Raw genomic sequence first — 25,844 nt, 5'->3', positions numbered from 1 at the left:
ATATATATATATATATATATATATATATATATATATATATATATATATATATATATATATATATATATTTTTTTTTTTTTTTATTCTTAAATTTAAAGATGTCAATAGTCTCACTTTTTATTTTCTTAAAGCACCTGCACACCACGACAAATTCCTTGTACATGTGTACTTGGCAATAAAGTAAAATTCTAATTCTGATTCTAGAAAAACAAAACTGATACATTTCTCAAAATATTATTTTATTTTCCATATGTTATGTTTTATGTTATGCAGGTTTTGGATGACACAAGGAAATTTTCCTTTTTGGGTGAACTGTCCCTTCAACATTACTTGAAGAAAAATGTTTGTCCTTTAATATAAATTATTCTACACACATTCAAACATCTTTTTTTTTTTTTTTTTAAGTTTCTATATAACAGCTAAAAAATCGAGGAAAAGTTACATTTGTTTTACGATATAACTAAATCGCTAACTAAACTACCAAACGAAGCACATAGTAAACTGGACTGGAGCTGACTTTTATTTTGAAAAGTAACAAAATAAATCATGGCGCCATGAATTCTCGCGGCTGGCTTCACATTTTTCACTTCAGCATAAGACAGGTCTGTAGTTATTTGCTGCTTTATTTATAATTGGATAATATTTAATTTTATGTATAGTTTAATCCTTATTTGAAATTAATGTTTCGTTTCATAATATGTTTTATTTTTATTTGTGGCATGGCTAATGCATTCTATGTCAGTCTTGCAGAGCCTGAAACGGACAAATCAATCAGTTGCAAAATAATAATAAAAAGTAATCTTTGAATATAATTGAAGATATAATAAAGCAGCATTCCTTTACTTAATTCAGCCACTGTCTAATGAATGCCACCCTCTCCTTTAACTATTTTGCCTTTTATGTACTTTCAGGTTCAGAAACAAATGTTCAGACTGTTATTGTCTAGCTGGTTGATGGGATAACATATGAACAGACCGGTATGGCGTCTCAGATGAGGAGAGGCAGCCCTTCTAATAGAGGCAGTGCAAGGAAGCTCTCAGTGACGAAGAAAAAGAGTCAAGGGGTCAGTGCAAGCAATGGAGGTGGGGTTGCTTCCATAACTTCATTTTTCAGGAATACACCACCTTGTAAACTGGCCTGTCCTCTGTGTGGCAAACCTGTACCTCGTTACAAGATTAATGAACACATAGACTCTCAATGCCAGAAGTTTCTTGGAGAGGATCAAGAAGATGCATCGGCTGTCAGTGATGACAAGCAGGAGAAAATAACCAAAACACCCTCTAATGGTGCAGTAACTCAAAATAATGAGAAAGAGAAAAGCCCAGGAGAGAAAGATGCTGATATGAGTCCATATTTTAAAAAGAACTGTGTGATGAGGCAGGATTCATCCGAAACAAATGTACAAACTAAAGCGGTTAAAACAGTTGGCCTGGGGAGTTTATCCTCTAAACTGTCTAGAAGAGCACTTAGGCTTTCAGGTGACTCTGAGATGGATAGTACTCATGTCTTTGGAAAAGAAGAGGCCTGCAATGCAGATTTGAGCAGTTCACAGAAGGAAAATTACATGAAGAGTTTCACTTTTGAATCTAAAGTCGGTGGAATGGATGCAGATAACACTCTACCAACAGAACCTACAGCTTCAAACCAACCTCAAGTGAAAAACGTCGAGAAATCTGTGGCAGAATCAAGCAGCAGCGCTGACGTTCAGTCAGTAAAATCTTCATCCTCATCCAGAATACTCAAGAGGAAGTCAGAGGAGTCACCTAAAAATGACACAAACACTACAGAAACCACCATCATGCATAAGAAAAGTAGATATTTTGAAAGTAAAACTGAAAAGAGACAAAAACAGACTAATGTCAAGTCAGATCAAAGTGAGGCCTCGTCTAGCGTCTTTGATGTTTCATCGTCAGAGAGTCAAATCAAAAGCAACACCACATGTGAGGATATTGAGACTACCACACCGGCTAATGAACCTAAAATGCTTGCCGTAGAGAAAGCCAACGAGGGATCAGAGCATCAGCATACCAGACAGCCGTATTACCTGCAAAACTTTCGGACTGTCCTTGAGGCGGTGTTGGAAAATGAGGACGATAGGCTGCTCTTCAATGAAGATGACTTTTTAACAATTCACACTTTTCAGCAGCTTTCAGGTAGAGGAACTACTTCAAAGTCACTTTGAAGTCTCAGTTCTGCTCTTATATGCAAAAATATTCTTTTAAAATTAACTGCACTTCAGGTAAGGTATGTAACAGCTTACGGTCAGTACTTTTTTTTTTTAAGAAATTGATACTTTTATTTAGCAAGAATGCATTAAATTGAGAGTAAACATCAAGATTTATAATGTTACAAAATATATATATATGTATATATATATAAAAATTCATCACTGATAATAAGAAGGCTGGGTGACCTCAGAAAGACCAATAAATATTCTTTTAATATTTAAAAAACAGATGCAGCACAACAACAAAAAAATGTATGGCACAAACGAAGCACAAACTATTTTGTTTATTCACAAACAACACATTTTGGGTGAATTTGGACCATGCGGGGTGGCTGAGTGGTGTCATCGTCTATAATTTAATGTATAATATTTAAAAAATGGAAGCAGCACAAACAAACAAAAATTTTACAGGCACAAACGATTGCGACTATTTTGGGTGAATTTGGAGCATGTGGGAGGGCTGGGGATGTCATCGTCTATAATTCAAATTCTTAATATTTTAAATACGGAACCAGCACAAACAAAGATTTTATTCGCACAAACCAGCACAAACGATTGAGACTATTTGGGGTGAATTTGGAGCATGTGGGGGGGCTGAGTGACCTCAGAATGCCCAATAAATAGGCCTATTCTTTTAATATCTTAAAAACAGAAGCAGCACAAATGAAGTTTTTTATGGCACCAACGAAGCACAAACACACAAGATTATTTTGGGTTAATTTGGACCATGTGGGGCAGGCTGAGTGACCTCAGAATGACCTATATATGTTCTTTTAATATCTTAAAAACCAACAATTGAGACTATTTTGCCGACGTTTTGCGTTGGGTGGGGGGCCAGCTTCACGCAGGTTTAATAAGAAGTTTTTCTTGAGCACAAAATCAGCATATGATAATGATTTCTGAAGGATCATGTGACACTGAAGACTGGAGTAATTCAGCTTTGCCAACACCAGAGTAAATTCCACATTAAAATATATTAAGATAGAAATCAGTTATCTTGAATAGTAATTATATTTCACAATATTACTGTATTTACTGTATATTTGATTAAAAAATGAAACCGTTTTCTTTCAAAAAACATTAAACAAATCAAACCGACCCTGAACATTTCAATTGTAGTGTATCTTTGTACGAATGCAGACATCTCTCTCTCTCTCTCTCTCTCTCTCTCTCTCTCTCTCTCTCTCTCTCTCTCTCTCTCTCTCTCTCTCTCTCTCTCTCTCTCTCTCTCTCTCTCTCTCTCTCTCTCTCTCTCTTTCTCCTGTAGTTCCTGGTCAGATGCTTTATGTCCGTCTGTTCCAGAGGAAGCTGAAATGGCTTCAGGTCAGTAAGGTGGAATATACAGAGATCAGCTCAGACCTCAGACCTGTCGTTCAAGAACTGATCGCATGTGGCTTCTTACAAACAGGTTAGTGGTGTATCAACAGTTTAGAACCCATATCAGGCAACATACTTAACTGCAGCTCATGACCTCCTCCCTATGACAGAATCGGAGCTTCATGATATCCAAGAAGTTTTGGATCTGCTTCCTGCACCAGAGCTCAGAAACCTGGCCAAAACATTTCACCTTGGCCGTGGAGGGAATGGCACTCAGAAACAGCAATTGGTAGAAGGGCTACTCCAGCTGGGGAAACAGCGATCGCTCTTTGGTCAAAATAAAACGGCTGCAGTCATTCTCAAGAGGTGAGATGTTCAAGATACATGCAGCATCTGTACTCATGTCACAGTAATGATATTGGCCAAAGGTTTGCACTTGTAACAGCAGAAGCTGTTAACGTCATAGAGATTAAATTAAAAAAGGTAATTTGGCAGACGCTGTACAGTGCCTTTCAAATGTTTGAGGTCAGTTAGATTGCTTTTAAAGCAAATTAATACTTTTATTCAGCAAGCAGACATTAAATTAATCAAAAGTGACAGTGAAGACATTTACATTGCAACAAGGCATTTCAGATTTCTATTTTTTTCAATAAATGCTGTCTTTTTGAACTTTCCATTCATCCAAGAATCCTGGGAAAAAAGGCCCAGAAAGGTAGTAAAGACATCATTAAAATAAAAAAAAATATCAAAGGTGCAGTGTGTAATATTTATGAGAATCTATTGACAGAAATGCAATATAATATACATACAGTGAGGAAAATAAGTATTTGAACACCCTGCTATTTTGCAAGTTCTCCCACTTTGAAATCATGGAGGGGTCTGAAATTGTCATCGTAGGTGCATGTCCACTGTGAGAGACATAATCTAAAAAAAAAAAATCCAGAAATCACAATGTATGATTTTTTAACTATTTATTTGTATGATACAGCTGCAAATAAGTATTTGAACACCTGAGAAAATCAATGTTAATATTTGGTACAGTAGCCTTTGTTTGCAATTACAGAGGTCAAACGTTTCCTGTAGTTTTTCACCAGATTTGCACACACTGCAGGAGGGATTTTGGCCCACTCCTCCACACAGATCTTCTCTAGATCAGTCAGGTTTCTGGCCTGTCGCTGAGAAACACAGAGTTTAAGCTCCCTCCAAAGATTCTCTATTGGGTTTAGGTCTGGAGACTGGCTAGGCCACGCCAGAACCATGATATGCTTCTTACAGAGCCACTCCTTGGTTATCCTGGCTGTGTGCTTCGGGTCATTGTCATGTTGGAAGACCCAGCCTCGACCCATCTTCAATGCTCTAACTGAGGGACGGAATACATGGCCCCGGTCATCCTCTCCTTAATACAGTGCAGTCGCCCTGTCCCATGTGCAGAAAAACACCCCCAAAGCATGATGCTACGACCCCCATGCTTCACAGTAGGGATGGTGTTCTTGGGATGGTACTCATCATTCTTCTTCCTCCAAACACGTTTAGTGGAATTATGACCAAAAAGTTATATTTTGGTCTCATCTGACCACATGACTTTCTCCCATGACTCCTCTGGATCATCCAAATGGTCATTGGCAAACTTAAGACGGGCCTGGACATGTGCTGGTTTAAGCAGGGGAACCTTCCGTGCCATGCATGATTTCAAACCGTGACGTCTTAGTGTATTACCAACAGTAACCTTGGAAACGGTGGTCCCAGCTCTTTTCAGGTCATTGACCAGCTCCTCTCGTGTAGTTCTGGGCTGATTTCTCACCTTTCTTAGGATCATTGAGACCCCACAAGGTGAGATCTTGCATGGAGCCCCAGTCCGAGGGTGATTGACAGTCATGTTTAGCTTCTTCCATTTTCTAATGATTGCTCCAACAGTGGACCTTTTTTCACCAAGCTGCTTGGCAATTTCCCCGTAGCCCTTTCCAGCTTTGTGGAAGTGTACAATTTTGTCTCTAGTGTCTTTGGACAGCTCTTTGGTCTTGGCCATGTTAGTAGTTGGATTCTTACTGATTGTATGGGGTGGACAGGTGTCTTTATGCAGCTAACGACCTCAAACATGTGCATCAAATTTAGTATAATAAATGGAGTGGAGGTGGACATTTTAAAGGCAGACAAACAGGTCTTTGAGGGTTAGAATTCCAGCTGATAGACAGGTGTTCAAATACTTATTTGCAGCTGTATCATACAAATAAATAGTTAAAAAATCATATATTGTGATTTCTGGATTTTTTCTGGATGGTCTCTCACAGTGGACATGCACCTACGATGACAATTTCAGACCCCTCCATGATTTCCAAGTGGGAGAACTTGCAAAATAGCAGGGTGTTCAAATACTTATTTTCCTCACTGTAACTATGTTTTCAGTGGTGTATAAAGACCTTACATAAAGAACCGTTATGTTTTTATTACCTTAGAATGAGTCATTTCTATCTACATACACCGCGGGTCCCCTTACAGTGAAGTCACCATGTAGCACCGCCATGTTTCTACAGTAGCCCTAAACGGACAAACTTCTCTACAGAGCGCTAGCTGCTCTCTGCTGTCTCAGACGACGACATCTCTGTCCTGTGTCTGCCACCGTAGCTTCTCTATGTTCTTTGAAAGGGAGGGGTGAGCAGTGGACGATTGCAATTCGCAACCTCACCGCTAAATGCTGCTAAAATGTACCCAGTACACCTTTAAAGGGTTATTTCACCCAAAAATGAAAATTACTCACCCTCATGTCGTTCTAAACCCTTAAGACCTTTGTTTATCTTCGTATCACAAATGAAGATATTTTTGATTAAATCCAAGAGCTCTCTGACCCCTCCATAGACAGCTATTTAATTAACACTTTTAAGGTCCAGAAATGTAGTAAAAACATCGTGAAAAAATGTGACTCCAGTGGTTCAACCTTAATTTTATAAAGCGGCGAGTATACTTTTTGTGCACAAAAAACAAACACAAATAACGACTTTATTCAACCATTTCTTCACGTCTGTGTCAGATTCTTACGCTGTTGATGCAATATAAACTGCACTTCCAGAATGCCGGCTTACCATTGGCCGACGCTGTTCCAAAGATGGCGCCGCCGTGCTCGGTCGCCGTTCAGGTCGCTCCGCTAAGACCACTGACCTGTTTCAGGACACTTTCTCCAATCTTCCATCTGAGATTCGCCGGGACGCCGAGTTGAACAATGGCCACTCGAGTCGACGGCGAAGATTCAAAAAACACCGCGGGAAACGCGCTGGGATCCGCAACAGACTGAGAAAAAGAGCATTCAGTCCTCCTCTCCCGAGCATTTTGCTCGCAAATGTCCAATCCTTGGAGAATAAGATGGACGATCTTAGAGCCAGGATAAGTTTTCAACGGGACATGAGAGACTGCAACATCTATTGTCTGTCCGAAACATGGCTCACGCCAGCGGTCCCGGATACAGCCGTGACGCCGTCCGAGAACTTCTCTGTTTTTCGGATGGACAGAACAGCCGAGGCCGGGAAATCTAAAGGCGGTGGAGTGTGTTTCATGATAAACAAGAAATGGTGCGATCCTAGGAACATCTCCATTCTTTCGCGATCCTGCTCGCCTCACTTGGAACATTTAACTCTCATGTGCCGGCCTTTCTACCTGCCGAGGGAGTTTTCCTCGGTCATCACCACTGCCGTTTATATTCCACCACAAGCAGACACGGGGCTGGCTTTATCTGCCCTCCATGATGTGACCAGCGGCTTCATAAACAAACACCCCGACGCTGCTTTCATCGTCGCGGGTGATTTTAACAAAGCAAACCTAAAGAAAGTATTGCCAAACTTTCACCAGCATGTCTCCTGTCCCACACGAGGAGCAAACACACTGGATCATTGCTACTCTCCGTTTAAGAACGCCTACAAAGCTCGTTCACAGCCAGCTTTTGGCAAATCGGACCATGCCGCCATTTTCCTCACACCGGAATATAAACAAAGGCTCGTTCAAGAGCCCCCGGTGAGGAGGGAAGTCAAACGCTGGTCATCCCATTCAGAGATCACGCTACAGGCAGCTCTTGATGACGTCGACTGGGACATGTTCCGCGCGAGTTCTGAAGACGTCAGCGAGTTCACAGAAGTGGCGCTCTGCTTTATTAACACACTGACAGAGCAAGCCACACAAACATTAACTATAACGTCCTTCCCTAATCAGAAACCGTGGGTGGACAGTTCAATTCGCACTGCAGTAAACTCGCGCACCACCGCTTACAATGCCGGTCTCCTAACGGGGGATATGAGGGAGTACAAAGCTTCATGTTACGCTCTCCGGCGCGCCGTTAAAGCCGCAAAACTCCGCTATAAAGACCGAGTGGAATCTCATTTCCAACTCAACGACTCCCGGCGGATGTGGCAGGGACTGAGAACCATCTGTGCTTTTGGAACTAAATCCTCTGCAGAGGTGAGAGCTGATCCGTTGCTGGTGAACGAGTTAAACTCTTTCTACGCTCGCTTTGATGGTAATCGCGGCAGCGCGACTCCGGCGAGTGACGCGTCAGAGAGAGTCCCTCAGAGCAGCAACGGTCACGTGATCTCTGTCTCGGAGGACGAGGTTCGGAGGGCACTCAAACGTGTGGATGTCAGGAAAGCTGCTGGGCCGGATGGTATTTCAGGTCGTGTTCTGCGGTCCTGTGCTGATCAGCTCGCAGGGCTCTTTACATCCATATTCAACGAGTCCCTTGCTACATCTGTTGTCCCCACCTCCTTCAAACGTTCCTCCATCATCCCTGTACCTAAGATCAGTAAACCCTCTTGCCTAAATGACTATCGTCCAGTGGCTCTCACATCTTTAGTCATGAAGGTCTTTGAGAGACTCATTAAAAACAACATTTGCTCCTCCATTCCTGACACTTTGGACCCTCTTCAGTTTGCCTATCGTCCCAATAGATCGACTGAAGATGCCATTTCTCACGTCCTTCACTCCTGCCTCACTCACATCGACAGCAAAAGTGGGAACTATGTCAGGCTGCTATTTATTGACTATAGCTCAGCCTTTAACACCATAGTTCCCATTAAGCTAACACACAAACTCCTGGATCTAGGCCTGAATTCTTCTCTCTGCCTCTGGATTGAAGATTTCCTCACTGGCAGACCCCAGGCGGTGAGAGTAGGCCAGTTCACCTCCACCTCCATCACCCTGAGTGTTGGAGCTCCACAGGGCTGTGTGCTGAGTCCCCTGCTCTACTCTCTCTACACCCATGACTGTTTGTCCACACACAGCTCCACCTCGATCATCAAGTTTGCTGATGATACTGTTGTCCTGGGTCTCATCTCCAACAACAATGAGACGGCATACTTGGACGAAGTGGAGCAACTGACATCATGGTGCCAGGACAACTGTCTCTCTCTGAATGTTAACAAGACCAAAGAACTGATTGTGGACTTCAGGAAGAGACAGCATCGGTCATACTCCCCTCTCATGATCAGCGGGACACCGGTAGAGAGAGTGAGCAGCTTCAAATACCTGGGTGTGAACATCTCCGAGGATCTGACCTGGACTACACACATCCAGACACAGGTGAAAAAAGCCAGGCAAAGACTGTACCACCTGCGCCAGCTGAGGAAATTCAGGGTTTCACCAGCCATCCTGAAAACTTTCTATCGAGGGGCGATAGAAAGTGTCCTGACTCAGTGCATCACAGCGTGGTACGGGAACAGCACCAGTCACGACTGCAAAGCCCTGCAAAGAGTGGTGCGCTTATCCGAGCGCATCTCAGGCTCAGCTCTCCCGTCTCTGCAGGACATCTTCACCAAACGCTGCAGAGGTAGAGCTACTAAAATCATCAGAGACATTAATCACCCTGCAAACTCTCACTTCACCCTGCTGCCATCTGGTAAGCGCTTCCGTAGCCTGATGGCAAAGACTGAAAGACTCAGGAGGAGTTTCTTCCCCCAGGCCATCAGACTCCTGAACTCAGTCACGTGACTCACTTCACCCCCGCACACGCATAAACATACGGTCTTTCAACATTAACATCCACATACTGCAATTGCACTGCACTTTACTTTCCTATTGTTACTGCGTAACAACCTGTAATAAACCTTGCACATTATACTTCTTTATATATACATATTATATATTTTATGTTAACCACTTATTTTTAAGTCTACAGTTTATCTCACTTATCATCCACATATTTTTTATATTTTTATTTTTATCTTATTTCCTATTTTTATCTTTTACTTGATTTATTTATAATTCTACTTATGTTAATACTTTTTATTCTAACTTTATTCTATTTCTATTTAATTTCTTGTAACTGTTATTTGCACTGTCCATGGAGCGGACCTGTTTACATTTCACTGCCAGTTGTATATTGTGTATATAACTGTGTATGTGACAAATAAAACTCTTGAATCTTGAATCTTCATGTGAGCACCACGACCCATGTGCACTAGTCGTTCTGCCGTAGAACTAGGCACTGTTTACACTGTGTCAACAGCGTAAGAGTCTGACACAGACTAGAAGAAATTGTTGAATAAAGTTATTTTGTTTGTTTTTTGCGCAAAATAAATTTTCTCGTCACTTCATAAAATTAAGGTTGAACCACTGGAGTCACATGTACTATTTTAACGTCTTACGGGGTTGGAGCAACATGAGGGTGAGTAATTAATGATATATTTTTTGGGTGAACTAACCCTTTAAGCTAAAAGAAATGTTTATTGAGCACCAAAAACAGCATATTAGAATGATTTCTGAAGGATCATGTGACACTGAAGACTGGAGTAATGATGCTGAACAGTCAGCTTTGCATCACAGGAATAAATTACATTTTAAGATATATTAAAACAGAAAGTTAATTTATGTTGTAATATTATTTCATAATACTATTTTTTACTGTATTTTTGATCAAATAAATGGGTGGGCGTAATTTAAAAATCTTACCGACCCCAAACATTTTAACACGGTGTATAATATAAACTGTACAAAACAGATGTCCTGGTACGAGTAATGTAAGTGAACTGTACACTCAAGCTTGTCTCTTACAGGGCCAAGCAAGCTGCAGGTTCCTGTGTGCGTCTGTGCCGCAGGTCACGTGCTGTGTTCTCCCGTGTGCTGCTCCTGTTCTCACTCACAGACACTTTGGAGGAGGAGGAGCTGGCCGCTGGAGGTCAGGGGCAGCTCTACACCATTCTGCTTGTCAATTCTGGCCGCCTTTCTTTCCCAGAGTACACTGTACATCGCTCAGCCAGACTGTTTCAGGACAGGGATGACCTCATCAGGTCAGTGTTATATTTGTTTTTTAACAAAACTTTGAAGTGGCTATTTCACTCCAAAATCAGAAGAAAAGAAAAGTATGTCACACTTTATATTAGGGGTCTTTACTATGTACTTTAGGTACAATGTACTTATTGTGTTTGAAAACACCTTTGCAGCTTTTGAGGTGGGATACAGGTGGTTAGGGACAGGTTTGGTGGTATGGTTTGGTATAAGGGTGGGTAAAAGTGTATGCCTGCTACAGACGATTTCGGCAATCCTATAAGATCATTACAAATCACACTGTAGAACATGGATCTAATAAACTTGGATACAAAATGTATGTTGACTGTATCATGATGACACCTATTGAATCTGAGGCTACAATGCAAGTTAGTACAGTACAGAAGAATAAAACATCATCAGCATTGGCTAGTGGTAAATAAACACACTTTGGCAATTGTGGTTTTAATGTGTGCTGAAAAAAAGAGAAGGAAGCTAAAGAGAATATGGACGCGGTCATTGCTAGGGAAAATTTTGCAAATGGAGCTTGAGGTAAGTAATTTGAAGTTTTAGCGCCATGTCGCATTGATCAATACACCATTTCATGTTGCATTTTTATTGGCTAGTCAGTAGACGTAGGTCGTAGCAGCAAACCCACCGTGAGATGATCATGTTAAATTTCTGATGTAAGACCGTGACAACGGCCATCTTTGAACCCCTCTCACTGTTTGACATACGACCACCGTTTAGGAGCCACGACCACAGAAACCGTCACGATTGATGGGACAGCCCAAACAATGTGTAGCAGACATAAGGGAACGGTCAACAGTGTAATTATAGATGTAATTACAGAAATTAATTGCAGCTGTAATTACATGCAGGTATTTTTTGTTATGTTAAAAATGTATGTACTGCATCAAATTAATTTAAATTATATTTTGCATAAAGATGATCCTATTTGTCTATTTTAGGACCATTGTGACTTTTGCATTGTGATTTAAAAAATAAATAAATGTAATGACAATTATTTACTGTAATTAAAAAAATGAATTCCGAAACACAAAAATGTATTCATAAATTAAACAAGCATAAATTGTAGGAACAGATACTACCATGATGTATACATGTTTTATTGTAAATTAAATAATATTTAAAATATTTAATACATTTTTAGCATAACAATGAGAATGAGATTTTAATCTGTACATGTTCTTGACAGGTTTTGTGAAGTTTGCCCCTGAAACTTTCATTTGAAGATGCCAGTATTTGTCACCATGTACATTATTATTATCGTAATTATTATTATAACATTTTTGATTCTGTGCATATTCTTCTGTACAGGTATGAAACTGCGATGCGTACGCTGCAGGAAGTGATTGCTGCAATGCAGACAGGCAGTTGGGAGGACGCCCATGACCTCTATACTTCAGCAAAGGCCACTTGGCAGGAGATTAAAGACTCCTGTGACATAAGGTTTGAAAAAGAAAACGTAGCTTTCATTGAATTTGCTTGCTGTTGTAAGATGGATTGACTTTCAATATATGTGCAGTCGTCAAGAACAACTGCCTGTTTTTCTGCGGTGTTTCACTGTGGGCTGGACCTACACTCGTATACTGTCTCGAGGAGTTGAGATTTCACAAAGACTTCGCCGCTATGATGTAGGTGGATAATACATGGAATGAATGATGCCATTGTAAACACTTGAGTTCTTTTGAATAATTTTTCTTTGCATTTCTGCATTGTAGGAAGCCGTGGAGGAGCTCAGGAATCTTCTGTCCCAGTCAGTGTATTGTGTAGACAGTAGGGGGCGCTGGTGGGACAGACTTGCTCTCAATCTCCAGCAACACCTCAAACAACATGAGCAGGTATAAATATAAACAGAGAGATTGTTTTAATGTTTCTTTTATATGGGATACACAAGCATTCTTTCAAAGGATTTCATGATTTTGACTCCTTTTGTATCAAGGCCATCTGTGCTATCCGGGATGGATTGAATGACCCTCTGGCCCGAACAGGCCACAAATTGTCACTTCATCAGCGAGCTTCCCGAATGAAGGAATCTGCTAGCTTGAAGAAGTACCGTCTGCTGCTCCGAGATCTGCCCACTGTGCACGTACAGGATGTCACTCATGTGAGTCTTCAGTTTCACCTAATTTTTGTAGGGGATGCCATTATAACTGTGCGATTCAATGCATATTGTTGTGTGGTCTTACTAAATACTAAAGTTATATCACCATGTAATTGGAGAATGTGGATGTACAGCAGTGTTATTTTAGTATTATTTATATACTGTTATAGCAACGCTGACGTACAGTTTACAACTGTGTTTTAACAGGTGACAATTCGAGGCCAGCTCTTTCCTCATGAGGGTGGCATGGGCAAATCAGTGTTCCTTAGAGAAGCCAATGAGGATAAAGGTTCTGGAGAGGGACGAGGGACTATGGTCATGTGTTCTGTTGAGGAACTGGCTCTGGAACACTACAGAACACTTGGATTTGATCAAGGTCTGGCATCACATTTTGTTTGTGCACCATCAAAATGAAGGAAGTTAAAAGGATAATTCACCTCGAAATGACATTCTTTTTTCTGTGGAACACAAAAGGAGAAATTTTGAAGAATGTACATTGTAGCATGCAGTAATGAATGGGGCCGAAATGAATGACATCCGCCCTACAGGCCTAGCTCTCCTTGGTCCATTTCATCAGACATGTTCAGATGTTTGAATCATTCAGACTAGTTTTTTGAACCAGATCAGGTGATTCATTAAAAATATTCTTAAAATAGACTTAAACAATCTATTAACTCTATTGAAAATAGACTTAAACAGATGATTTGTTTATAAATCTGATATCACTAATTCAGTAATATACAGATTTTCAATGAAAATGATTTACATTTCAGTCTGTTTCTCTCTTTAAAACCAATGTATGACTTCAAAATAATTCAAATATAAATCATATAGACCACTTTTATGATCCTTAAAAGCTTAGAGGCTCCAGTCCTTATTCATTGTAATTGCATGGAAAAGAGCAAGTACATTTACTTTTTTGGTTTAAAAAAAATATTGTTTCAAAATCATTTGCTCAGAAGAGAAATGTATTGTAATATATTTTCATAACGTCTTTAAAATGTGTAAAGCTAGTAAATACAAATTATTTTTTCAGCCTAACCCCTTTGACCTAACATATTTACTTAAAGGGATAGTTCACCCTGAAATGAAAATAAAGCCATCTTTTACTCACCCTGCTGTTGTTCTAATGCCCCATGTCCTTCTATCTTTTTCAGACCTCAGAAGCAGAAATGTTAAAAATTATCCTGCAAGTGCTCCTTCCTATAATGGCAATGGATAGCAACCAGGCTAAAACATTACAAAAATTATACAAAAGTATCACGTAATGATACAGTGAGACACGCGCCATATATGGAAAGTGTTCAGGAGGCATACTATAAGGTTTTGCGAGAAAGAAACCGTGTTATTCAGCCAAAACACTGAGGTCGGAGGAACTCTTGTTCTCATTCCTGTGATGAGTGCCAGTCGTCAGTAGGCGCCGGCGCTCATACTTACTATAACTCGCACTGTTGTCATGGTACCCAGGATAAGCACACACATGCACACACACCATTTTGAGAAATCAGGCTCAATAGAAACAAATGCGACTCTCATCTTTTCTATAAGGTTTAATGATAAGAAATAACACAATAATACTAATAATAATACCTCCTGAAGTGAATATTGTGTACCGTTGTCATGACAACATTGTGTGAGGGGTTGCAGAGTCAGTGCTGACGGCTCGCACGCACTCACAGGAGTGCACTCAGTATTTTGACTGAATAATACGGTTTATTTCTCGCAAAACCTTGGCTTTATTTTAATTTCAGGGTGAACTATCTCTTTAAAATACCGCCTGAGATTTTAAGCTAATTTGATTTTAAGCTAATTTAACAACACATTTGCATGTTTATGGTTCTCTGATGCCGGTTAATGGCTACATGGCATGCAAGTAAAGTTTTTAGTATGTGTTTTATTTTGATTGTTGTTATTTTAGAATTATTTCGTTTACATTTTTATGATTAATTACTAGCTTTTAATCAACTCACAAACCCCCTGCAGTTACCACACGACCACACATTTGGGAAACCCTGCACTAGCGTATACATTCTGCATTCTTTATGTTTATGAATCTCTGTTTTCCCCTTTTAAGGTATTCACGGAGAAGGCTCTACATTTTCCACCCTGTTTGGACTCCTCATGTGGGACATCATCTTCATCGATGGGGTTCCTGATGTCTTCCGAAACCCATACCAGGTACGAAATAATTAAAGAAGGAATGCTGTGTGCTTCACACGTTTAGGGTCGTGCTTTATTGTCAGGTCATACCACCCCAACAGATCAGTGATCAATGACTCCATGCCCTTTCCCAGACTTGTCCTTTAGATTTGCACACCGATTGTTTCTATGGTAACCGGCGGGAAGCCATCGAGGCTCGCGCTGAGATGTTGAGCGAGGCGTCTGCAGAGACCCTGCAGGAGCTGCTCGCTGATGTGTGGAACGCACAAGAGGGGAGAGTGTGTGCGCTGACAAACTGGGAGCGCTTCTCCTCTCTTCAGCAGGCACAGGTAATCACAGATTCTTTACGCCATGTTCGTTCACATGGTGGCCATCTCGGTAATAGCTTTCCAGCAGCTCCGGTCTACTTGAATGGGGAACCTTTTTGCAAAGATTACTTTTCAGTAACATATTTCAAATTAGCGATAAAATCTAGCTACGGTTAATTTGTGTTTTAGAGTAAAAAACAGACAGCATCTCAATCTAAAAGGCAATTGGCTCTTTTTCTATTGCTGCCACATTGAGTTTTGCAATTTATCCAATTCATTTTTCTACTAGTGGTCTGTCAACTCCTCAAAGTGTCTTTAACACTGTTAGATACATTTTTAGGTAGGCTATCTGAAGCCTCAATGCTATCAGTCATCGGTTGAAAACAGGCATCTCATCCCCTGTGATGTGTGGCAGCAGCAGTGCAAGATATCTTGGGAGAATGATCAGGCAGACAGAGCTAGTGCAATACCATAACATTCTCAACTGTATCATCCTTCACTCAGGTCATTGTAAACTTTTATTTTGTGTAAACACAAAAAAACACTAATCGGAGTGGTCCAAGACCCTAGGTCTTTTGTCGTACTTGAACCACATTTAAAAAACTAACAAATCCTTCCCCCGTGGGTCAATTTTGACCCCCTTAGGAAAGAATGGAATGCTTCAGTTCACATAGAAAAACCTAAAAATGCTCAAAATTCAAACAAAAAATTCTAAAATTTGACCAGAAATGATTTTATAATGTCTACATGTGTATCTGAATACATACAGAAGAGAAACTTTCGCACCCAGCGGAATAGCTCATTTTGCTCCATATAGTGCTATAAGGCCATCTAGTGGCAAGAGTCAAGAAATATCATATTTTTTTTCCACAAGGGGTCGGCAAAAGCCCTATTCGCACAGGATTAGTATTATCTGGGGACCTCTGGGGCCTCATTTATAAAACTTTGCGTAGGATTTGCGTCAGAATTGGCGTACGGATGAAACATAGGACGTGCGTACGCACAGAAATATTCGGATTTATAAAACCGTGCGCACGCACATCCTACGCAGTTTTCCCTTAATAAATCACAATCAATTCTAAATGTAGCGCAGCTTTTGCGGCTTCATGTCACGCCCATAGTTGCCCATAAATAGCCCGTGAAACGCCCACAAGTTAATATTCATAGGTTGCGAAATCATGGCAAACACAGAGAGGAAATTAAAAAAAAACGTAACTTCACTCAATGTGAGGTAGAAGTTATCGTTGGCGAGGTTGAAAAGAGAAGAAAAGTGTTGTTTGGAGGGCACAGTGTGGGCATTACTAATGCCAAAAAGACACTTGAGTGGCAAAAGGTTGCAGACGCCGTAAATGCTGTAGCCTCACAACCTCGGACTATCGCCGAAATAAAAAAGAAATGATCGGACATCAAAGTCGAGGCAAAAAAGCGTCTAGTGCTCCATCGCCAGAGTGTGTCCTCTTGCTGTCCGAAGATGCGTTCACTCCGAATCCTTCCATTCGCCACATCTTCTAGAGCACAAGATCAGCCATTGTGCGTCATTACGCATTGAGATGGGCATTTTATTTCCATCCATTTAATTGAATCTGACAAGCTACAGATTTCGGTTATAATCTACGTGGAAATGGGAAATAGTTCCGTGCAAATGTAATGTCTTGCAGCTTTCTGAATGGTTGAGACATACGTCATTTTATCAAAAATAAAACTAAAGGCATATGCATGAATACCATGAACGTAGCTGATGAAGAAATTTTACTATGAAAACAACTTTCCCCAGTGGACAATTAATACATCTATCTATTTATCTATATATCTCCCTAATTGTCTAATTGCATCTATCTGCTCCGCCAGACGGACACTTGACGAGAATATCAGTTTTGTACATTAGCTATTTCGTTGTTTACCATATTTATGAGGATGAATTGCAATGCATAACATGCCAATATTATTGCAGAACATATTTCACTTTTCTTTTTGCAAATATGTGTTAATTTGCATTTATGTTGTAATTTTCGTTTGATTTTGTTTGTTTTACACTGCAGATCGATCAAACGGGTGTTCGTGTAGGCTGTTCATTGTAAGACTTGCTTTGTGAAGTCTTCATGTTATTTATGAGAGGCATAGCCATTTCTTTTAGACAACGGTCTACAGTTTCACACACTTTCACGTGTTTCTTCCATCTGCCGACGGTGTCGCCATTTCTCATTTCACCCGTTTTTGTGCGTACGCCTGGGTCAGAGCTTGCGTGAAAGACCGCACATTTTCCCGTCAAGTTTGCTTTTTATAAATACCAATTATTGCGTAGAGAGCGGCGTACGCCTTCTTTTGTGCGTACGCAACGTTTATAAATGAGGCCCCTGGTGATTTGTAATAATTGCTGAGAATGTCTGTGATCTTAATCCCGTGCGAATCGGCCATGTCTGTAATTTGTAAAGTAAATTTTTCCCCCGCAAATTACCTACCATATTTCGCCGAACACGGAGGCCCTGTGATAATATTAGTCCTGTGTGAATCATATAATGCGCACCGTTATGAATTCCAGTGCGGCCGCATGGATTATACTTTCACTTTAGAATGAGCACCAATTTGGGAATAAATAGCTTGAATGGTGTGTTTAATATTATTCTTAATGAAAAACACAAAAACAGCTTTTACATTTAGCTTTGAAACTGAATCTTCCACCGTATTATATTGCTCAGTTCAGTTTTTAATTGTAGCGTCTGTTCTCTAACTGAACTAAATTATTTGTATTACTATGAAACAATCAAAATGATATCGATACGACTGTTTATAATTTCATACAGCTATATCTATAACGAAAAAACAAGTCTTGACATCATATCCGGGAGTCAGTAAAGTCATTAAATTCAAGTAAAATCACAGGCTTTGCTTATCCCGTGCAAATGCGCCATGCAAAATTCATATGTGGGGGAGTAATTTCTAAATCTCACGAGGTCCCCAGATAATACTAATCCCATGCGAATGGGGCTATAGACACCCAAATGTAAGATATTTTGAGCTGAATTATAAGGGTTATGCATGAAATTGTGAGTTATTTTGAATTTAAGTTGAGAGAATGTGCTTTAATTATTATTTATTTATTATTTATTGATAAAATCTAGTAATGTAAAGGTAAATAAAATAAAAAAAATAACAAAAAAAAAAATAGCTTTAAAAAGTAGAAAAAATATTATCAAAATTAAATGAAATAATCTTTCTGGACCAAATAAAACTTTGATTTTAGGGCTTCGGGTCATTTTGACCCACGTGGGAAGGATTTTTTTTACAAAGTGCAAGGGAGGGATGAGGGGTAAGGAAGATGGATCACATTTATACACACATGATCAGGCAGTAACATCCAGGATGTCCTGGGCATCCAATCATAGTACTCAGAGGTCTAACCTCACCATATTTGACATATTAAGAAATATAATAACAACAAGTGTGTAAGCAAATGTATGTGCAACTTGAGTTTGAGTATACCAGTGTGTCCAAAGTCTAGTTCTTGTTTTGTCCAGGTGTGTCCACGATGTGCACATAACAATGGAAAGAAGTTAAACACAGGCAGTCTTACACAAGAACTGTCAGAAGTGAAGCCTAAGCAATAAGAAAATATTAACAAACATCATTAATTAAAGGTACACTTTGTAACTTTTTTTTTTGTTCAAAATTGAGATGCGTCAATACATGATCAATCTTTTTTCCGAAACGTGTTTTTGTCTTACCCTGATTCACTATGGTAAGTCGTGTTTATACATGTGTTTATATTGGTTTTTGGTGGGAATCCGTAAATAGAGAAAAGTTGCTCCGGCTACTTTGACACGTGATTGGTGTGGGAGTGGCATGGGTTAGTTGTCACAATGAGCAAGAAAGGTTGGCATGGAGCAAAAATCTCAAACCTCCGAATCATGGGGAGAGTCTGCTATCAAAAGGAGAATGCGCGTAATAAAATTAGAATCAACATTGGCTTGGCTTCTCGGAGATGGTGAGAATTGAGGGATTGTAAAAGTATCGCGGAAATGGTTAATTGTAAAGTATTATCTATTGCACAGTCACGCAGAGTCGGCATGAAACCGAAGTTGCAATAGTCTTTTCTTCTTTATTGTAATGCATACCTTGTGAAACTTCAAGTGTGAAACTTCTTGAACAAGAAAAAAATGTAGCCTGGGACTTAATTTTGCACATGGGGAATTGATTGGATCATTGGATCGCTGTGATTTGCTTTAGCTGCGATCTTGTATGAGTGACAGGTTGTCCCTTCCTCGTGCCAGTAGACTCGTCATCGGAGAAGAAAAGTCTCTGGGAAAGTTATTTTATTTAAAGATTACGAGGTCACGTGAATAAAAAAATAATGACAAGCACAGATAAATCATTTATAATAAATAATGCAAAATTCCATCCAAAAAACAAGGATTGTCAGTTTTGATTTTATGGTGACTTTAACTTTCCATTAGATTCTACTGCGTGTGCCAGATTATGTTCACAACCGTAAACGAGCACATTTTAATTACTTCCTTTTCTTTGTCTGGTTTTAGAGTCTAGTAGAGTGTTTGGGTGGACACTTCTTAAGAGGTGTGGTCCTGAGAATGGCAAAGGACTACAGGCACTGCAGAGGAGGACTTCCAGATCTGGTAGTCTGGAGCACGTCCAACAAGAAATACAAGGTGAGTAGGAGGCGTAGCTTGCTAGTTAGGAATGCCACAGTGTACTCAACTTAAAGGGTTAGTTCACCCAAAAAGGAAAATTCTGTCATGAATTACTTACCCTCATGTCGTTCGACACCTGTAAGACCTCCGTTCGTCTTCGGAACACAAATTAAGATATTTTAGTTTAAATCTGATGGCTCTGAAAGGCCTCCATTGGCACAATGCACGGTTCACTCTCAAGACCCTTAAAAGGTACTAAAGACGTCGTTACAATGTCCATCTAAAATAACTTTATGAATCGGCGAGAATAGTTTTTGTGCGCAAAAAAACCCTAAATAACGACTTATATAGTGATGACGATTTCAAAACACGGCCTCATGAAGCTTCGAAGCGTTATGAATCAGTGAGTTGAATGAGCAGTTTGGATCGCCAAATTTCAGCAGTTTGGCGGTTTGACACGCGATCCGAATCATGATTCGACTCACTGATTCATAATGCTTCGAAGCTTCATGAGGCCGTGTTTTGAAATCGTCATCACTATATAAGTCGTTATTTAGGGTTTTTTTGCGCACAAAAACTATTGTCGCCGATTCATAAAGTTTTTGTAGAACCACTGTGGTGAGATGGACTTTGTAACGACGTCTTTAGTACCTTTTAAGGGTCTTGAGATTGAACCGTGCATTGTGCCAATGGAGGCCTTTCAGAGCCATCAGATTTCAACTAAAATATCTTAATTTGTGTTCCGAAGACGAACGGAGGTCTTACGGGTGTCGAACGACATGAGGGTAAGTAATTAATGACAGAATTTTCATTTTTGGGTGAACTAACCCTTTAATACTCCAGAAAGTAACCCATTTAACTGATTTAATAAGATTACAGTGTTATTAAACAATGGAAATACTTAAAATATTGCTTATTTGAGTTTTGTTCTTCTAGCTGGTGGAAGTGAAGGGTCCTAATGACCGTCTGTCACAGAAGCAACAGATCTGGCTGGATGAGCTGTGTAAGCTTGGTGCTGATGTAGAAGTGTGTCACGTCACTGCCACTGGAGCACGGGGAGTGAGACGGGAATGAGGCTGCTGTCACACTGAGAAGAATGAAGAGTCAAGCATGCATGGTTTACCAAACAAGCACTGGACGTATTTAGTGATGTATTAAAACCTCATCTTGGCACTGATCTGATGATGTAACAGAAGAGTATTAACAGGCACTATTAGGGAGTTTAAAAAGACTTATTCTCCCCACCTGAATCGTAAAATGGTTAAATTACCTCATGGCATTGACTGACTGATTGTTATTCTTGTGCTCATTGCAAAGTGTGAATATATTTTATTGACTAATTAAAACAAATTACATTTCTGGAGTAAATGATTTTAAAGAAATTTAATAAAAAAGATCACATTTTAAAGGGGTCATGAACTGCGTTGTTTTATGATGTTTCCTGTGGTGCACTTATAATGTTAGAATGCTTTTTACATCGAAAATTGTCATAATTTATAAATAAAAGGCATTTTTCCTACCCTGATTTTAGCCCTCTGCTCTGAACGCTCTGTTTTAAGGGGCGTGTCTGCTGTGAGAGTTCAGTGTAAACGCCCACTGCTGTGATTGGCTAATGTCTTTCCATTTGAAATAGCTAAGTATTACTCTCTCTTTTTTAACACATTTTTACTATTACAGCTCTCATGCTAATCGTAAAAAGTGCTGCATTACATTTAGATCCATGGTATTAAGATCGTGGCATGAAAGGTTGCAGAGATGAACATTGTAGCCGATCGCACACATGTTGAGCGCATGAAAGCAGTGATCTCGTCATTGCAACTCAGTTTCTGGACACTAACGAATGCTTTCATCTTCACTAACAGTGCAAACGTTAAGAGATTCGTTGAATAAAACGGGAGTCACTGGTAAATGCTTCACGGATAAACTCTATTTGATTGACAGCTTCAGCCTGCGCTGCTCCAACAATTGCAAAGGGAGCTTTCTTCGATCGCTTTCTTTATAGAATTTAATCACTGTTAAATAACAGATTATTTTCATCCTACTAAGAGAAACAATGTGAAGTTGAGCGTTTAGTCACTGGTTTGATTTACTGACACAGACAAAGAACATCTGACTGTACACGAATCATTACATTTCAGATCAGGCATTAGAATTAACACGGTTACTTACATGTTGCATTACTGTCGAGTCCAGGCAGTATCCTCAATGGCATGTTTATTGCTTGGTAGCTCGTTCTGGTTTAACACTGAATCGGTGGGCTGGGCTAAACAGGCAGTGATGAAGTAGGCGTTGATATTCTACTGCAGAGGTGGTGCTTGCCTCCCTTTGACGTCATAGATCCCCACTTTGAAAAACCTGTCGATTGCTCTTTGCTGGGCCTAGTGTCAATAAAAGCTTTTATTGGACTAACAAGGAAGTTTTCAGTTCTGAAACTTACAGGATATTCTTATAGTATGATGACCTCTTATATGTCAAAAGCTCAAGGAACATTTTATTTCTCAGTTCATGATTTATAAGGTTTTATTTAAATAATGCTTAAAGGGATAGTTCACCCAAAAAAATGAAAATCACCTCATGATTTACTCACCCTCCTCAAGTCATCCTAGATGTATATGACATTCTTCTTTCAAACGAACACAATCAGAGTTATATTACAAAAGTCCAGGCTAATCCAAGCATTATAATTGCAATAATAGTTGCTCTGTTTTTGAAGTCTGGATAGTCGAATAACGTGCTCCACGCGGCTCCGGGGTGTTAATAAAGGCCTTCTGAAGCGAATCGATGCGTTTGTGTAAGAAAAATATCCATATTTAAAACTTTATCAAGTAAAGTTCCAGCCGATCGCCTTCAATGGAAAAGTGTTGAAAGTTGAAAGTGAAACTCAAGATGTGTACGTGACGTCATGAAGAGCGGACCTGGTCGTGTTAGTCTTTCGATCGGCAGAGTACCTTTCAACACTTTTTCAATAAATTGAACACGGAAGGCGGTCGGCTGAAACTTTACTTTATAAAGTTTTAAATATGGATAGTTTTCGTTCACAAACACATCGATTCGCTTCAGAAGGCCTTTATTAACACCCCGGAGCCGCGTGGAGCATGTTATTTGACGGACAGATGCATTTTTTTATGGACTTCAAAAACAGAGCAACTATTACTGCTATAATAACGCTTGGATTAGCCTGGACTTTTGTAATATAACTCAGATTTTATTCTTCTGAAAGAATAATGTCATATACACATAGGATAACTTTAGGGTGAGTAAATCATGGGCAAATTTTAATTTTTGGGTGAACTATCCCTTTAAATATTGTATGGAAGACATAAGCACATAATTGTAGCTTTCAAAAAGGGTTTTGTCTATTATTGTGATCAAAAGACTTTTAGATATAATGCATGACCTCATTTGAAGACTGGAATAGCTTTTCATTGCATGTCAAGCATATCCTTCTTTGTTGGTGCGGAAACATGTCATCGTCAGACTTTTGAGATCTATTCAAAACCATTTTATAAACAGTTATTATAACGAATCATGCTTTTGTGAAACCTTTAAACAGAATGTAGTTTGCAACATCATGTACCTGTAGTGTAAAGTACATAAATCAGGTAATTGCAGGTAAAAGGACACTATCAAATCACTATCCTTGATGTCATGTGCAGACCAGACAATCACAGTTACTTCAACATTTAATATAAAGAACAATGGGGATGAACAGAATCAAATAGAACACTTTCTCTGTTCCTTAGCCAGTCACTGAAGCAGATTTGAAAATGGAAATAAATCATTATATATATATTATTAATGTCTGCCTTTTGCTCATAAAATGTTACAAAATCAATAGTGTTTATTGCATACGTATACATTTTTTTCTGAATTGCAGCTATTATATAGATAATATTCCCCTCTGTTGTTTGTTCCTCTTTATTATTGCTCTTAAAAACTGTTCCCCACAAAATTGAATACAAGCTTGTAAAAAAAGTATTTAACTGCTTGCACAGTACTGCAGCTGCTCCCTCTGATAAGTCTGTGTGTGAATAAGTGAGTGAGTATAAGTATAAATGATGGATGGTTATAAATACGTTTATGAGGGTTTCAACAACAAATGTACAACTATATAGCCTACATAAGACTTGTTGGTCAGGGAGCAAAACCAGACTGGATGATCAAATAGACTAGTGTAACTTCAGTCTGGCCATGCTGGGAAAACAATTGACCTACCAACTGGACCTCACAAACACCGGATTAAACAAGTGAAACCAGCTAAAACCTACTTCAAGTTTGTCTCATTTCGCTTTTAGGCTATGCCTGGGTTCTTCAATGTATCTGTTCATCTGGTTCGGGGTAAAACTTCTTTCAGTTAGGGGAAATAACTGCGTGCACCTTTAACGCTTGCTTTTGAAGCACCTTATTATAGGGATCGTAATAACCAATCACATGGAAGCGAAAAGGTATGAATGTTTTCTATTGGCTGAACGCGTATCCCTCCCGAGTCGAGACATGACGCAGCGATCGATAATTGGCTACTGGTTGTTGTGTTTAATATCGGTATCTCACGTTACAGTCTAACAGCTTGCGCCATTAGCTTACAGTTCTAATATGTACTAAAGACAAAATACGAAATATTTCAGACGACATATGCCGGAAATTAATAATTTCCTGCATCATCGTTGCACATTCCGCAGATAGTAAGTATACATATAACATACAAGTATAATATGGGCTTGTTGGTCATGTGTGGGAACTCTTAAGCTCATGCTTTGCTAAGCTAGCTGTTAGCTTGTAGCAGGATGGTGGCGAGGCCACATGTTTGTCTTATTTAGTGATAAAAACATGATATTTGAAGCTCTTTTTACATGAGAGTATAGTGAATAACGGGCCGTTCTGTCAAACTGTTTCACGCAACTTAAATTGATGTTATAGCTAGCAAGACATGCTAGTGTTATTGTCATGAGCTAGTGTGCAGAGTATTGTTGAAAGCATAAGAGATTAAATGATTTCAGATCTATTCATCAGGCAGTGTTATGGTCAGTACAGAACCGAACCAGTCCGACTCCTTATGTTCATTATTTAACGTTACTTCCAATTTAAACATGGCATCCAATACAGGATGATGTCAATGCTAAGGCTTTGTTCAAAACTCTGGGTGAATTTTTTTTCTTAGCAGTTTCTATTTGGTTGATATTTGTTTTGCAATTTGTTAAATGGCTCATGCTTTTGGCAAATAAAACAATGGCTCTACGGGCCAATGTCCTTTTCTGCAGATTGACTTAAGATTAGATTACTGTAACATGTTACACTAACATCCTTGATTGTTCTTTTCTACAAACAACATCAAAGTAAACTTTGATTCTGTGAATGTCACATTCACATCCGTTTTGCTTGTTTGCACTAGCCACCTTTAAAGTTGTGATTCCTTCTCTATGGATCCTTTCACATTTGCTGGGGTTCTCAGTAGCGAAAGTTGGGTTAACTTTTACAGTGGTAAACAGAAACTGCCACAAATATATTTGAGTTCCCAATTCTTATTTGCTCCACAATAAAATCTAAGACTTTCCAAGAGAGGAAAAGTAGGGTGACCAAACATCCTGTTTTCCCAGGACATGTCCTGCCCTGTCCCTAATATAACAATTTTCTATCCATACAGAGCGGGCATACTTTAAATGTATTGAAACTAATATGGAATCTTTGAGTAAACTTCGAGTATCATTTGAGTATCTCATTGCCGGGCCGAGTGTCCTGGTTTTCGGTAATCAAAATATGGTCACCCTAGGAAAAAGAAAACAATATTGAGAGTTTGATTTAATTTGGTCAGTTGTATTAGAAAT

General features: G+C 39.4%; 2 protein-coding genes across 3 annotated transcripts in view; both read left to right on the top strand.

Moving 5' to 3' along the window:
* The first annotated feature begins 521 nt into the window (after positions 1 to 521).
* Positions 522 to 22,429, top strand: fan1 (FANCD2 and FANCI associated nuclease 1). 2 transcript variants are annotated; one of them, XM_079825641.1, is made up of 14 exons: positions 522 to 602; positions 912 to 2,153; positions 3,495 to 3,635; positions 3,715 to 3,910; positions 10,573 to 10,806; positions 12,125 to 12,256; positions 12,333 to 12,441; positions 12,529 to 12,648; positions 12,750 to 12,914; positions 13,119 to 13,287; positions 14,986 to 15,089; positions 15,206 to 15,400; positions 19,912 to 20,040; positions 20,959 to 21,551. In XM_079825641.1, exons 2-14 carry the CDS (start codon positions 980 to 982, stop codon positions 21,094 to 21,096), a joined length of 3,006 nt encoding a protein of 1,001 aa, XP_079681767.1. In that variant the 5' UTR covers positions 522 to 602; positions 912 to 979; the 3' UTR covers positions 21,097 to 21,551. The 2 variants fall into 2 exon arrangements, 1 of the variants encoding a protein (XP_079681767.1); XR_013817219.1 differs by lacking the exon at positions 522 to 602 and adding an exon at positions 21,569 to 22,429 and having other exon boundaries at positions 1,475 to 2,153; positions 20,959 to 21,346.
* Positions 22,430 to 24,537: 2,108 nt separating this feature from the next.
* The window catches only part of mbtps1 (membrane-bound transcription factor peptidase, site 1), a 29,478-nt gene continuing 28,171 nt past the window's right edge, over positions 24,538 to 25,844 (top strand). The window contains exon 1 of the mRNA XM_079825065.1: positions 24,538 to 24,704. The gene's annotated coding sequence lies outside the window, so the exon portion shown is untranslated. The remainder of the gene's footprint in view (positions 24,705 to 25,844) is intronic.

This window comes from Gobio gobio, assembly GCF_949357685.1.
Source record: "Gobio gobio genome assembly, chromosome: 9".
Lineage (NCBI taxonomy): Eukaryota > Metazoa > Chordata > Actinopteri > Cypriniformes > Gobionidae > Gobio > Gobio gobio.
The sequence above is the reverse complement of the archived record's forward strand: the minus strand, read 5'-3'. Positions and strand labels throughout refer to the sequence as shown.

Coding starts and splice junctions, on each gene's coding strand:
- fan1 (XM_079825641.1), top strand. CDS start 980: ATGGCGTCTCAGATGAGGAGAGGCAGCCCTTCTAATAGAGGCAGTGCA. Junction 2,154..3,494: donor CACTTTTCAGCAGCTTTCAG/GTAGAGGAACTA, acceptor TTTCTCCTGTAG/TTCCTGGTCAGATGCTTTAT. Junction 3,636..3,714: donor ATGTGGCTTCTTACAAACAG/GTTAGTGGTGTA, acceptor TCCCTATGACAG/AATCGGAGCTTCATGATATC.